The 12,234-nt window shown below is 53.8% G+C and overlaps 1 protein-coding gene across 1 annotated transcript in view; it reads right to left on the bottom strand.

Annotated features, from left to right (window-relative positions):
• GATAD2B (GATA zinc finger domain containing 2B) overlaps positions 1-12,234 on the bottom strand; it is a 40,560-nt gene that overhangs the window by 1,675 nt on the left and 26,651 nt on the right. The window contains exons 3-8 of the mRNA XM_087772314.1: positions 7,361-7,490; positions 6,958-7,089; positions 6,484-6,615; positions 4,136-4,306; positions 1,799-2,114; positions 743-945 (exon numbers count right to left, since the gene is read on the bottom strand). Of these exons, the coding sequence (XP_087628440.1) occupies positions 743-945; positions 1,799-2,114; positions 4,136-4,306; positions 6,484-6,615; positions 6,958-7,089; positions 7,361-7,490 (1,084 nt within the window). The remainder of the gene's footprint in view (positions 1-742; positions 946-1,798; positions 2,115-4,135; positions 4,307-6,483; positions 6,616-6,957; positions 7,090-7,360; positions 7,491-12,234) is intronic.

Raw genomic sequence — 12,234 nt, 5'->3', positions numbered from 1 at the left:
ATTCCCGGAAAGAGGGGAAGCAGGTCCCTCTCCCCACGTTCCGCAATCGCTGCTTTATTGGAAAACCACTGAAAACCCAGCTGCTTTCCCAAGGTGTTACTGGAACCGCAGTCTTGCCGCAGCCAACACGAACAGCTTTTCTATCTCTGCACGCACTTGTTACAAACAGCCCGAAGACTCTTTTTGCTCCGAAACAGGCACGTCCCATTTGTCAGCAGCCAGATTCCACTTCGTATTTAGGGGTTTTTTTTACAGTTCACAAATGATGATTCCAGTTTATTTTACCCCAGGGCCTCTAAACAAGTTCTCCAACACTGATTTATCACAGAAATTTAACAAATTCCTCCCTTCCACAGAAAAGCGAGCAGGCAGCAAGCAGTTAAGCGACTTCCCGCGAGTTCCAGGAAGGTCAGTGGCAGCTGTCCCCAGCCAGCCCTCGAGCTACAAATCCAGGGGGAAAACAATGCACAAAGGGAGAGGAGCAGCCGCTCCGGAGCACTCTGGACACTCAGCACCAGCCTTTCGCTCTTCGAAGCTCCATGTGCCGAGCTGGGCATGGAAAACCCAAACTCCTCAAGCTCACTCATGGGGAACCCCGATTGACCTACCGAAAAGCGGCGTGGCTGGAGACGTGCAAAGGGAAGGGGAGCAGGGGGTCCCGGAGCCCGGGCTGGGGAGCTCCAGGCTCTCCCAGAGCAAACGTGCCCCACCGGCACAGCTCAGAGGGTGGCCGTCTACTTGCCTGCTCCTGCTGCAAAGCTTTCACGAAGGCGTTCTTCAGTCGGTTGGTGTGCTCTGCCTTCAGCGCCTTCTTCTGATTGGAAGTCATGCACTGCTCGCACAGGATCTTCCCGTTTTTCTCCTGCTTCCAGTGAGGGGTGAAGTCGGTGCGGCACTGGGCACAGACAAAGGGCTCCACACGCAGGAGGGATGCGCAGCTTTTCCCTGGGAGTCAGCAAGAACCGGAGTTAGGTGGGAAAAAGGGACAGCCCCCCACTCTCACACCGCCTCCTCCATCCCGGGCACCGTCGGAGCGGGAGGGAAGGTCCCAGCAAATCAACGGATTTTCAGGACAGCATTGCATCAAAGTCCAACCCCGCTCTGGGCAAGAGCTCAGCATCCCGGGAGAGACACAGGAGAAATCCTGCCCCAGGGACAGAACAACCCAATGGTGCTGGGACAAGACTATAAAAATCCGGGGGTCTTGGTGGTTGAGTCAGGTGAGCCACGGACGCACCGCAGTTACACCGTGCCGAGGACGCACTGGAAGAGCACAGGCGAGATCCCGGCCAGCTGGGAGGCGACAATCCGGAGGGAATGGTGAAGTGGGAACTAAAACCTCCGCCATCCCGCAGGGATGGGACCCCAGGCAGTCACAGCTCTGAGGATTTTGCATCTCGGCTCCCAAATGTTCATTCAGGGCAAGGGAAGGGCCTGGGAGACCCCTCCCCAAGTGGGCACAGCCCGACGAGCCCCAGGGCACAGACACCGTTGCTCCGGGGCCGGCTGCAGGCCTGGCACATCACGGCTGCCAGCCTCGCCAGACCGGCTCCGTGCCCATGGGGTCAGCACGCAGCTCCCTAGCGCCCGGGGGGATCCGGGCTCTGGCCTCCCCTCCGCTGCAGGCAGCCGCAGCAAGAAGGAGCGGAGTCCAGGGCTGGGTAAGACCAGAAACCGTTCTCTCGCAGCCTCCCGAGCTGCAGATTTTGGTGTTTTGCAAAAAAAAAAATAAATAGGGAACAGCATGAGGGAGCACTGGATTGTGGCAATTGAGGAAAGCTGAGCCCCCCGAGCTCACCTTGACTGTCGATAACGCTCTGCACCACCTCCTCCAGCCCCACCATGTAGATGAACTCGCTGTTGGCTGCGCTGGGCAAGAAATGCAGCAGGGGAGCGGGTGGCTTTGGGGGTGGGATCTCCAGCAGCGTCTTTTCCAGCTGCTTGCGCAGGGCAAGCTTGGCGGCTGCCTGGGAGTTGGCGGCGTCGTTCAGAGCACTGGGGCTGGGGAGCGGAGACGACACCCTGTTCACAGTGCCAGGCTGGATGTGAGAGGCAAGGTTCATATAGATGGCTGAAGACGACGTACGCTGGCAAGGAACAGAAGAACTTGATTGCTGGAGAGGAAGAGGAGATGAGGATTAATACAGAAAATTAATACAGTCCCCGACTACGGCTCAGCCCCTAAGGTAAGCTGGATGAGCCAGATCGCCTTCTCACAACCCTCCCTCTGTCTGCCAACACTCCCAAAAGGACCTGGGGAGACAGGAGCCGTGCTGGAACTTGGGAGCAGGGAGCTCGGCTCAGCCCCTACGATAAAGCAGTGCCAGTGCCAAGGAGCCTCGGTGCACCGGAATCTGCAGGAGGAGTCTCAGCCCCTACAACAAAGCCATCAGCAGCACCGGTGCCGAGGAGCCTCCGGTGCACCGGAATCCACAGGAGTCGTCTTGGGAGTCCAGAGCAGCCCGGGGACTTCTGCAGGCGAGGAAACGCGCGTGCAGGGTCTGGCCTCAGGACCTGGCGTCGGCCTTGCCAAGCATAGGTAGCGCCGAGCGCCGTGATTCACGCACGGGCACCATCGCTCACTGCCGAGTTCTGCTCCTCCACCTCTTGCTTCGCTGATCTGGCAGGCGCCCAGGCAGCATCCCTGCTGCCAGATGGTGTCCGTCCCCTCCCACACAGGTGCTCCGAATGTGCCAATTCCCTCCTCCTCCATTTCCAGCAGCTTGCTTCTGCATCCTCCGTTCATTTGGATCCGCGGTCCCCTCTGGCACGTGACGGTAGCAAAGCACAAAGACTTCTGCCGACCCGAGGATGCAGCTTTCACAGTCTTTTGTGATAAGAAGCCATCAGCCTGCAACCTATTTAAGCCCAGGCAGGGCTGCTGCCAGCCTCTCACCCAGCCTACCTGTTTCCCAGGGTAGGAACACTTCCACACATGCAAAGGGGAAAATCCCAAACGGTAACAAACCCTCTCAGCGATTCAAACGGGGTCAGCTACCAAAGCTCGGGGGGCATGGTCGTGTCGATCGAGAATAACACACTGAAGATCAATCAGTTTGCCCCAGTTTTCTTTTTTAAGACTGCTAACACTTCGCTGATTGGGGAAAAAAGGCAGAGAACCAAGCTAATCCCAAACCAGTCGTTCTAATGTAGGACCAGGAAAATTAATGGCAGAGCCGACCAGGGATAACTCATGCCAATTTAAATAACCAGTTGATGAATTAACACCAATGAACTTACAACTCTTCTGTAAGAGCAGTTGGGGTGTTTTTTTTAAACGAATTAGGTTTGTTTGACAGTTGTTGAGATACAAGACTTTCAGATTGTTGGGTAGTCATGTTTATCATTTACAAATTTGCACTATCCTATCGTTAGGACAGATTAAAGGGCTTAAGAACCAGCAACAAACCCTCAAAGGAATTAACAGGGGCCGTTAACCTGGGCCTGCACACACACAGAGCATCGCCAAGCGTCGCGGCCTGGGATGAGGAACAGAGACCGTCCCGCAGCGCGGGAGACGCAGCCCAGGAACCAAGGCTGTTGGCAGGAGAAAGGTTTGATTGCTTGACCCAGCACCAGAGCTAGAACTGGAAAGTGTTGGGTTTTTTTTCCCCCCCCTCTCCATTTCCAGTCTTCACAGAAGTCTTTCCACTCTTGCAAAAGTAAAACAAATGGTTTTAAGCGTCCTGCTCCCAGCTGCAGGGAGCTCGCTGCGCTCTTCCGGCAGAGAGAAGCGAAAGAAAAGCACACGCGAGCGAGCGCTTGCTACTGACCACGGGAAGAGCAACCAGTCCTGCTCCCAAACCAGTCACCCCGCTTCACTGGGGTCTTCGTGTCGCTGTTACAGCAGGAGGCCAGCGTTGCTCGGACGAACCAGCACTTTGGTAGCTGGCAGCTCCAAATAGGCAGCTTTTAAATTATTTATCGTTTCCTTCTTCCACGCGGGTCAAGGACACCCGTCTTCGTCCACGCTTGGGACATGTTTCCACCTGCAAGCTTTGCTCCGACCTCTTCACGCTGAGCTCCGAGCCCCTCCGCGGCGCTCACCAGACTCGTAAGGCACCTCCTGTTTTCCCTTCTTGCTAACCCCACCAGGCAACTGTGCCCAAAGCCCAGCGACAGACGAGTAACCTACCGGCTGGTAGTTGATGGCTGGATTCATGCTTGGAGTTGTAGTGCGGATGAGGCCAGGTTTAGGAGGAACCCGCTGCCCTTGTAACTGGGCAGGGTTCGGAGCAATCACACGCTGCGACATAAGCATATGGGGCAGAGTCGTATTTGTGGCAGACCTAATGACACTGTGACCCTGTCGAGAAAGGAAACAAGAAATAGATTTAAAAAAAAAAAGAAGGACTTGAGGCAAACCAGAATTTTCAGTTCCCTGATCAGGCTCTGCAACAGCAGAGCATTTCCACTCATCTGTAATTCCAGTTAACTTCTAACGCGAGACGCCGCTCAAAGAACTTAACTTTTCCTCTAATTGTCCTTTATATTAAATAATTGTGGCCATTTTGCCTGGAGGGAGGATGTCTCAAGTTAACATATTCATATTTTCTGTTGAGAGGCTGGAATTGCCCCTGAGTCAAGGGAAGGGGTAGTAATCTGGTGGAGCAAGGCTTCCCAGCTCACGGGGAAGAGGCTGGAACTTCAGGATCTAGGCTGGGATGATTTGGAAGGTAATTTTCAAGACACACCTTCGTGGCCTATCTTTGCATGAAAGACAACCCCATCAATTTGATCAATATCGAAGAATGCAAGGGGAAAAGAGGGGATTAAAAAAAAATAAATAAAGGAGGAGGCTGTTTGCCAGCTGCTTAGAGCTATTAAAACCAGAATTCACACCGGGGACCAAGTTCAAAGCGAAACAGTTATAAGAGTCCTGACTAAGAGGGAGATGGGTGTTTGCCTTTGGTGCAGGAATGCGGAGGCGTGTTACAAACCTCAATCCCGGCAGTCAGAAACATGACACCGGGATTGGAAAGACCTGAGCGCGGGCTGAGCCAGGGCTTGACCTGCCCAGGCTTCTCCTAAGGCTCAGCTCACAGCAAGGTCTTCGCGTCTCCGAGCACCGCCAGAACGGCTCCAAGGGGGGACGACAGGTAGAACGGCTCAATTTTTTTATCAAAGATGACCTTAAAACATTAAACATCTCCTGTCTGCCAACCTTTTTCTCCCCTCCTCCCCCTTTCTTTTTTTTTTTTTTTGCTAGACTTGCTCTAGATGAGGTTCGTCGCTGTCACACGTAAGAAAAGCTTCACAAAGACTGTGCAAACAATGCGTTTCCTCTTCTCCTAAAGCCCGTTTCCTTTACCAGCCTGATCCCACTGCGAAGCCACAATAGACTTGACCCGGAATCGTTGCCATAGCAAAGAAAACAAATGCCACAAACAAAGAAGATGGTTAATGGAGGGAGTAAATGATCAGCAAGATTGAAATGAAAGTCTTTTGGCAAAAGCAGGAGAGAAAGCTGCAGGCAGAGAGAGCGGCTGGAGGATCTCCTCCATCCTCGTCCCCTACACCATCCTCCCAGCATCTGGGTTCACAACCGCATCGCTGGGACTTTGTATATCCCAATGTATTATCAAAGAAATATAACTGGCAGCCTCCTGCTGAAAGGACAAAGTCCGTTTCCCGATGCTACCGAGCTCGGGGAAGAGGAGCACTTGGGGAGGGGACCCCAAGCCCTGCAGCAGAGCTGGACCAAGCCCCAGGAAAGAAATCCCCATCACCCGGCAGCGTCAACACCCCGCACGCCGAGCGCCCTCCTTCCAGTGAGCTCATACCGTTGGCTTCTTGTTTACCCGTGCAACATTAAACAATTGTGTCATCCAGAATTAGCATTCCTCCAGCGCCCAGGCAGAAAGGTAGCCGTGTCAGACAGCACCCTGCTCTGCCTATAGCGCTTTCCCAAAGAAGGTAAACGTTTCAATTCCCTGTTTTGTTTGCATTTTTCTTCACCCTCTTCCTCTGACCATTCTGCACCATTTCAAAAAGCAGCTCTCTGGCGGGTACGTGCAAACGAGCAGTTTTCTCCCTGCAGCCCCAGAACTTGCATGACCAAGCAGCAGACAACTTTCTTCAGGGCCACCGTATCTAAATTCAGCTCCTTCCACCTCACACAACCCGAATCGTTGGCTGGACTAACCTCCAGACCTCCCTGCTGAAAAATCTGCCGCTTCTGAAGCAGCAGAGCACCCAGGCCTCCCCACGCACATCCCGCAAGGGGCCAAGAGCTGGGACAGGCCTGAAGTGTTATGGGGGTGGCTCGGTCTCTGCTGATCAGCTTCAGAGACGACCTCGCCTGCAGAGAACTTCCCAGACCAACTGTGGGACACCAGCCTGTTTTACTCACGGCGCTGAGAACTGCCAGCATTTATCTGCCTCTTGGAAAAAGCATCTCAGTCCAGCAAACGTGCAGCGTTGCGTGTGCACCAAGCAAAATCATAGTCTTTGGCACAGAAAACGCGTGTCAGGAAGGCTCACCTGTAATGTCCTTAAGTTCTGAGGCTCAACCCCCTGAGCTCCAGGCCTGGAGGGAAGCTTGGACAGTCCCTGCTGTCCCACGTGAGCAGGAGATGGCTGGACAATAGACGCCGCATTCTGGACAACTGGAGTCTAGATTGAGAGAAAATGAGAACTGCCATCAGTGCACGGGGCTGGGAAAGGAAATCCATCGACAGACCCGACGCGGACCAAGCCTCATCGATGCTACAGCAAATACTAACACTTCAGAGCTGCACGGATTTATCTTCTCAGCTGGCCCTGAGAGTAGGATGGGCTGTGGATTTGCTACAGACACACTTTGGTAAGAAATACCACACAGGAGGACAAACGTGGCATAAAGGAAGGTCCAAGAGCCGAGCAAATCTTTGTGTTTGCCTGCTAACAGGCTTCTGCGAGGCCAAGCCCCTTCCCCTTATCCCGCCCAGCCCCAAACGGTGCTGCTCAGAGCTTCACCTTCTGTACCACGTTCTCCTTTTGCAGCTGACTTTGCCTCAGTTTCTTCAGCAGGACAAGCCTGGCCTCCTCCAGCCGTAGCTCATCCCGAAGCTGCTTGATCAGCTGCTGTCGCTCCTCTATGCTTTTACCCTACAAAAAAAGCAGAAAATCAGTCAAAACTCAAGCAGTTGAGACCTGCTGCTGTGCCTTGGTGGCAAGACAGCGTGAGGAAACTTTAATACAAGCAAGAATTTGTACCACGGATCACCAAGGATGCAAGAACTGGATCGTTGTGCCCAGAAGTTACCGCATGGCTGAGAAACCCCCTTAGCTCCCAAATCCTTCAGAAAAGCAGAAACCCCGTGCAGCAGAACGGCTCTCCGCTGGAGCAGCCGCCCGGGACAGCCGAGAAAGCCCTTACCTTAAACATTTCAAGATTTGCTGCCTTAAGTCTTTCCTCCATACGAGAGCTGGAACGGGGACTGGATGCCTCATTATCGGAGAGGACAATTATATCTGGCGAAGGGGTTAATCGTCCCCTGTCCTGGTCACTGCGCAACAGAAGGGAAAAAAAAAAAAAAGACAAGACTGAGCCACAACACTGAGACATCGGCAACAAATCCGGGAGCGGGACAAGCGCTCCCTCCACCACGGATGCGAACCGGAGCTCGGCACTGCTCCCCTCGCCTGCGGAGCCGACGAACACCAGCGGAGTGCCGGCCTTAGGACAGAAGCATCCTCCGCTCGTAGGAGGGAGAAGACTCCTTCAGAAACGTTTTCTTCACCAGGGGGAAAGGTGGGTTGCTTGAAGCGCAAGGTAAGCAAACGCGTGATGCAAACCCTGTCTGCGAGAGGCCCAGTCGGGTGTTAATAATGAGCCGTGTAGTGACTGAACAGGGAGACGCAACCGTAGCCAGGTGCTGAGATGAGAGGGACCAGGGCAGATACTCCGGCCCGGTGTTGTTCGTACTTACTCAGGAGGATCACCACGACGCTGGGGATGAGAACGGGCTAAGTCCCCCCAGTTAACAGAAATGTAAATACTCCAAGCCTGCCTCAATACAAATTGATTTTAAAAGGTCACTCCATAAAGGAAAATCTGAATAAATACCCTGCGTAGAGTCAAAAGATCCAATTGAACCGTGACCTAGAAATCAGTAAACGAAAGGAGCAGCAATGACAACAGCCTGTCGCTGGGAAAAAAAAATAAAAATTTAAAAAAAAAAAAAAATCAATGCCATAATCCAGCAGTATCCAAGCACCACACTGTTCGCAGTGGCATCATTCAGAGTAAGGAGACACTAATAAAAGCCCTCTGCTATCACCGATTTAACGTGATGGTGCTGGGAGAGCCTTGGAAAAATGCTAAATAGTCCAGTGGGAAGCGGTTGTAAAGGTGCCGGGCGCGCTGCCACCGAGGCAGACAGGTTTATCGTGCTCGGACTCACGGGAAGGTCTCTGCTGTGAGGCTGCGGAGGGGGAGGAGATGCGCAATTATCTTATCCAAAACTTTTCGCTTCGAACACCCAGGAGGAAGCACGGAGCCGAATCCCAGCTCCCAGGCTCGGCCGCTCCGAGGGCGGTGGGTCCGGAGAGGATGAAAAAAAAGAAGAAATCAAAGCCACGAAAGCTCTTGGCTGAGCCCAAAAGTGCCGGGGCATGGCTCTGCACGGTATTCGTGGGCGCGTTACTTCAGAGCCCTCAATAACCTCTTTGTGGGCCATCACACACTTACGGCGTCACATGGACGCGGTATCTGCTGATCAATAGATATCCTGTTCCTGCGGATCTCCTTTCAGCACCCCACGGACGCCGCCTGTGGGACCCAAACCAGGGGTTTTCCAGCTGCTGCTCCCTCTCTGGAGCAGAGGAGGCGGCTTCTCAGGTCGCCGGCGGCAGGAGGGTTTCCAGCGGAGTTTGTGGTCTGTCCCAGCAGCGCGGTCGGCAGAGAAGGTCCAGAGCATCCTATCGAGATAAAGTCAGCCCGCGCCAGTCCAGGCAAACCAGCCTGCATCCGAGGAGTTTTATGTTTAGCTGGCCAAGAGCAAGAGCTGCTTTTGGATGAGTCTTCCAACAGCTCGAGCGGCCCATTGCTCTCCCACGGCATTTTATCCGGCTCCTGCTGCAAGCTACCCAAGGTGCCGATCTCCCAACCACCCGTTAGGGCATGTCTGTACACGAAACCGCTCAGGAATAAACACGTCCTCGCGATGAAGCGGGTATCCCAGGTCGACTCGCAGCCACCATTCCCCAGAGTTTCAAATGTCAACAAATATTGCGATGACCAAGCGTTGGATAGGAGGCTCTCCGGTACGCACAGGATCGCACGTCAAAAATAAAATGCATCAGGCTTCAGCTGAGGGTCCCCTCCCTCATCAGCATCAGGGCTGCTCGCATGGACCCCACAAGCACCAAAACCAAGTCCCTTATTCCGCTGGAAGCCTCGGGATGCGCTTGCTTTGAGTAACAGCATCCCAAACTCTCGGACCAGAGAGACTGAAGGCAATCAAGCACTGAGCACAACAGCTTTTCTTGCTCCTCTTGCATCCGTGGCCACATCTCGGGCACACCCGGAGTAATAAAGCATCGGATTTGGGGTCAGGATTTTCCTAATCGCGGGCTGTCATTATGGCTGCTGGTGATTATTTTGCACGAGCATCCAGATACATCCAGGCTGTTTTATTTACATTCCATCAAGGGGAAAAAAGCAAAGCCAGCGTCAAAACCAGACAGGGGAAAACAGGGCCACCTGCAAAGAACTGCTGAATATGTCAGGGTTGTTTTATTTACTTTTGTCAAGGGAAGAGCACAATTACAACAAAATTACTGGAAGAAGAGCTACGCCGATGGCGCAGGAGGCAGGCAGAGGTGAGACGATGTGGACTCAATTATTTCAAAACTCACAACAGATTTTTTCTGCCTCTTTTTAAGGCTGATTTCTTTTCAATCACAGTTAGTGATTCAAGTGTCCGCATCCGATGTTGGTATCTAACTGGATTCCCCACGTCTTGCACAATATTCAAGCAAGTCAGCTGAGCACGCAGCCCTCCGCAGCGCCCGACACTCGCCTCCCAGCTTTTCGGGGAGAAGACGACCTGCACAGTAACTTACCCAGAGCCAGGGTTATTCCTACAGCATTTAACGCCTCGAGAGCTTAAACCCATTTGCCAAGTGGCTGAGCATTACCCGTGTTGTCTCACCCACAGGGGTTTTTGGGAGAATTGCACTTTTCAGAGGTGCAACACCCCGATGATGCACTCGGAGCAGGACACGAGCAAAGCCCGGGCGCCTACCGAGGGTGCTGCTCGCACCCCAATGCTCCCGCGAGCGTAGGTAAAACCCTGTGGTACACAACAATAACGTCTCTGCCTCACCGCATGCAGTTCTTCAGATTTTATGGGAGGCTGAACCAGCGGCAGAGGCGACTGGGCAGATTTAAGCCACATATATTGTCATTAAAGAAAAATAATCCAGGTGGTTTTCTCCTTCCCACCTCTGGCTCTCCAGGTCTGTTCACCACTTCTGACACTTCAGCCAGGGTGTGACAGATAAGAAAGTGCCTGTGAAGGCATTAGTCTTTATAATATTTACTGTACTGGCAGCACCAAGAAGGGGCTTGAAGCGTTGAGATCCCCTGCCTTCAAATCCCCTGTCCATCACCTGCGCACCAGCCCCCGCTGGGGCAGGAGCCCCCCAGAAGCACGGGCAGCACCTCCTCGTTATCCAAAAGCCACCACCGACACAAAAAGACCCCGATATGACGCATGAATGAAGACAAACAATCCCGGTTTTGCTCAATCATGATCCTGGTTCCTCGATGAAGAGGGAGAGTGAGACTGGAGAACGCTGGCAAGGCACCCCGTCAGGAGGAGGGCTCACCCTGCCCTCGCACCTTCCTGCTGGAGCAGCCAAACTTCCCGCACGTCCACACGCAAAGACGTACTCAACCAGCTGGGACACCGGCATCTCTCCCCCGGCCCGTGAACGCAGCTCCTGTCGTTGCAGGCTGCAGCTTTGCACAGGAATTACAACCGTCTCCTTCAAACACGCTTCAACTGCGAATACCTGGCTCCTGAGCAAGGTGCAGTTGTTTATCTGAAGCACCAAGAAACCAGAGACTCACAGAATGGTTTGGGTTGGAAGGGACCTCCAAAGGCCATCCAGTCCATCCCCCTGCCACGAGCAGGACATCTTCACCCAGACCAGGCTGCTCAGAGCCCCGTCCAACCTGGCCTCGAACATCTCCAGGGATGGGGCACCCACCGCCTCTCTGGGCACCTGTACCAGCGTCTCACCACCCTCAGTGTGAAAAATTTCTTCCTTCTGTCCAGTCTGAATCCACCCTCTTTTAGTTAAAACCATCCCCCCTTGTCCTGTCGCTACTGGCCCTGCTAAAAAGCCTGTCCCCATCTTTCTTATAAGCACTGAGAGGCGGCAGTGAGGTCTCCCCGCAGCCTCCTCCTCTCCAGGCTGAGCACCCCCAGCTCTCAGCCTGTCCCAACAGCAGAGCTGGGCCACCCTCGGAGCATTTCAGTGGCCTCCCCTGGCCCCGCTCCCGCAGCCCCATGTCCTTCCCGTGCTGAGGACCCCCGAGCTGGATGCAGGGCTCCGGAGGGGTCTCCCCAGAGCGGAGCAGAGGGGCAGAATCCCCCCCTCGCCCCGCTGCGGGTGAGGCAGCCCATGATATGGTTGGCTTTTTGGGCTGCAAGTGCACATTGCTGGCTCACGTCCAGTTTTTCATTGACCAAAACATCACAGGAAGGTCTCGGCACTTTGCACCTACTTAAACCAGGACTCCTCCGTCCTGCTCCTCAGCCTGTCAGCCAAGCCTGCGCTGGCTCAGCATCCAAATCAAGCCAAAAAGTCAAAATCGTTAACGTTTGTTTCCTTCTCCCTCCCAAGAAAGCTGAAATAAGAACAGAGGCGGGATGCACCGGTGCTGCGCAGCACACGGGCTCTCATGCGCGACCCTCCAACTCCCCCACGCAGAACCTGGCCGCAGGTGTCGGCTGCGGAGGTTGAGTTGCCGGAGTTCACCGATGATAAAAATCAGGTGTGCGCACACTGCGCATACGGAGAGCATGAAGAACACCAAAGCTTCTCCTGAAAAAGAGACACAGCTCACCAGCACTCGATCGCTCAAGCAACCGCTTCTCACGAGCGGTCTCAGCAGGAAAAACCATTTACTTCTTCCTCGCAGAGGCACTAGCCTGGCCAGGGTCAGGTTCGAGAGCAACTTGTCCATGCCACTTGCATCAGACCTGGCCTCCAGCTAAATAAAGGACTTCTGCTGCC

This window comes from Nipponia nippon, unplaced genomic scaffold (assembly GCF_047370975.1).
Source record: "Nipponia nippon isolate SJK-2023a ecotype South Korea unplaced genomic scaffold, ASM4737097v1 scaffold_36, whole genome shotgun sequence".
NCBI lineage: Eukaryota > Metazoa > Chordata > Aves > Pelecaniformes > Threskiornithidae > Nipponia > Nipponia nippon.
The sequence above is the reverse complement of the archived record's forward strand: the minus strand, read 5'-3'. Positions and strand labels throughout refer to the sequence as shown.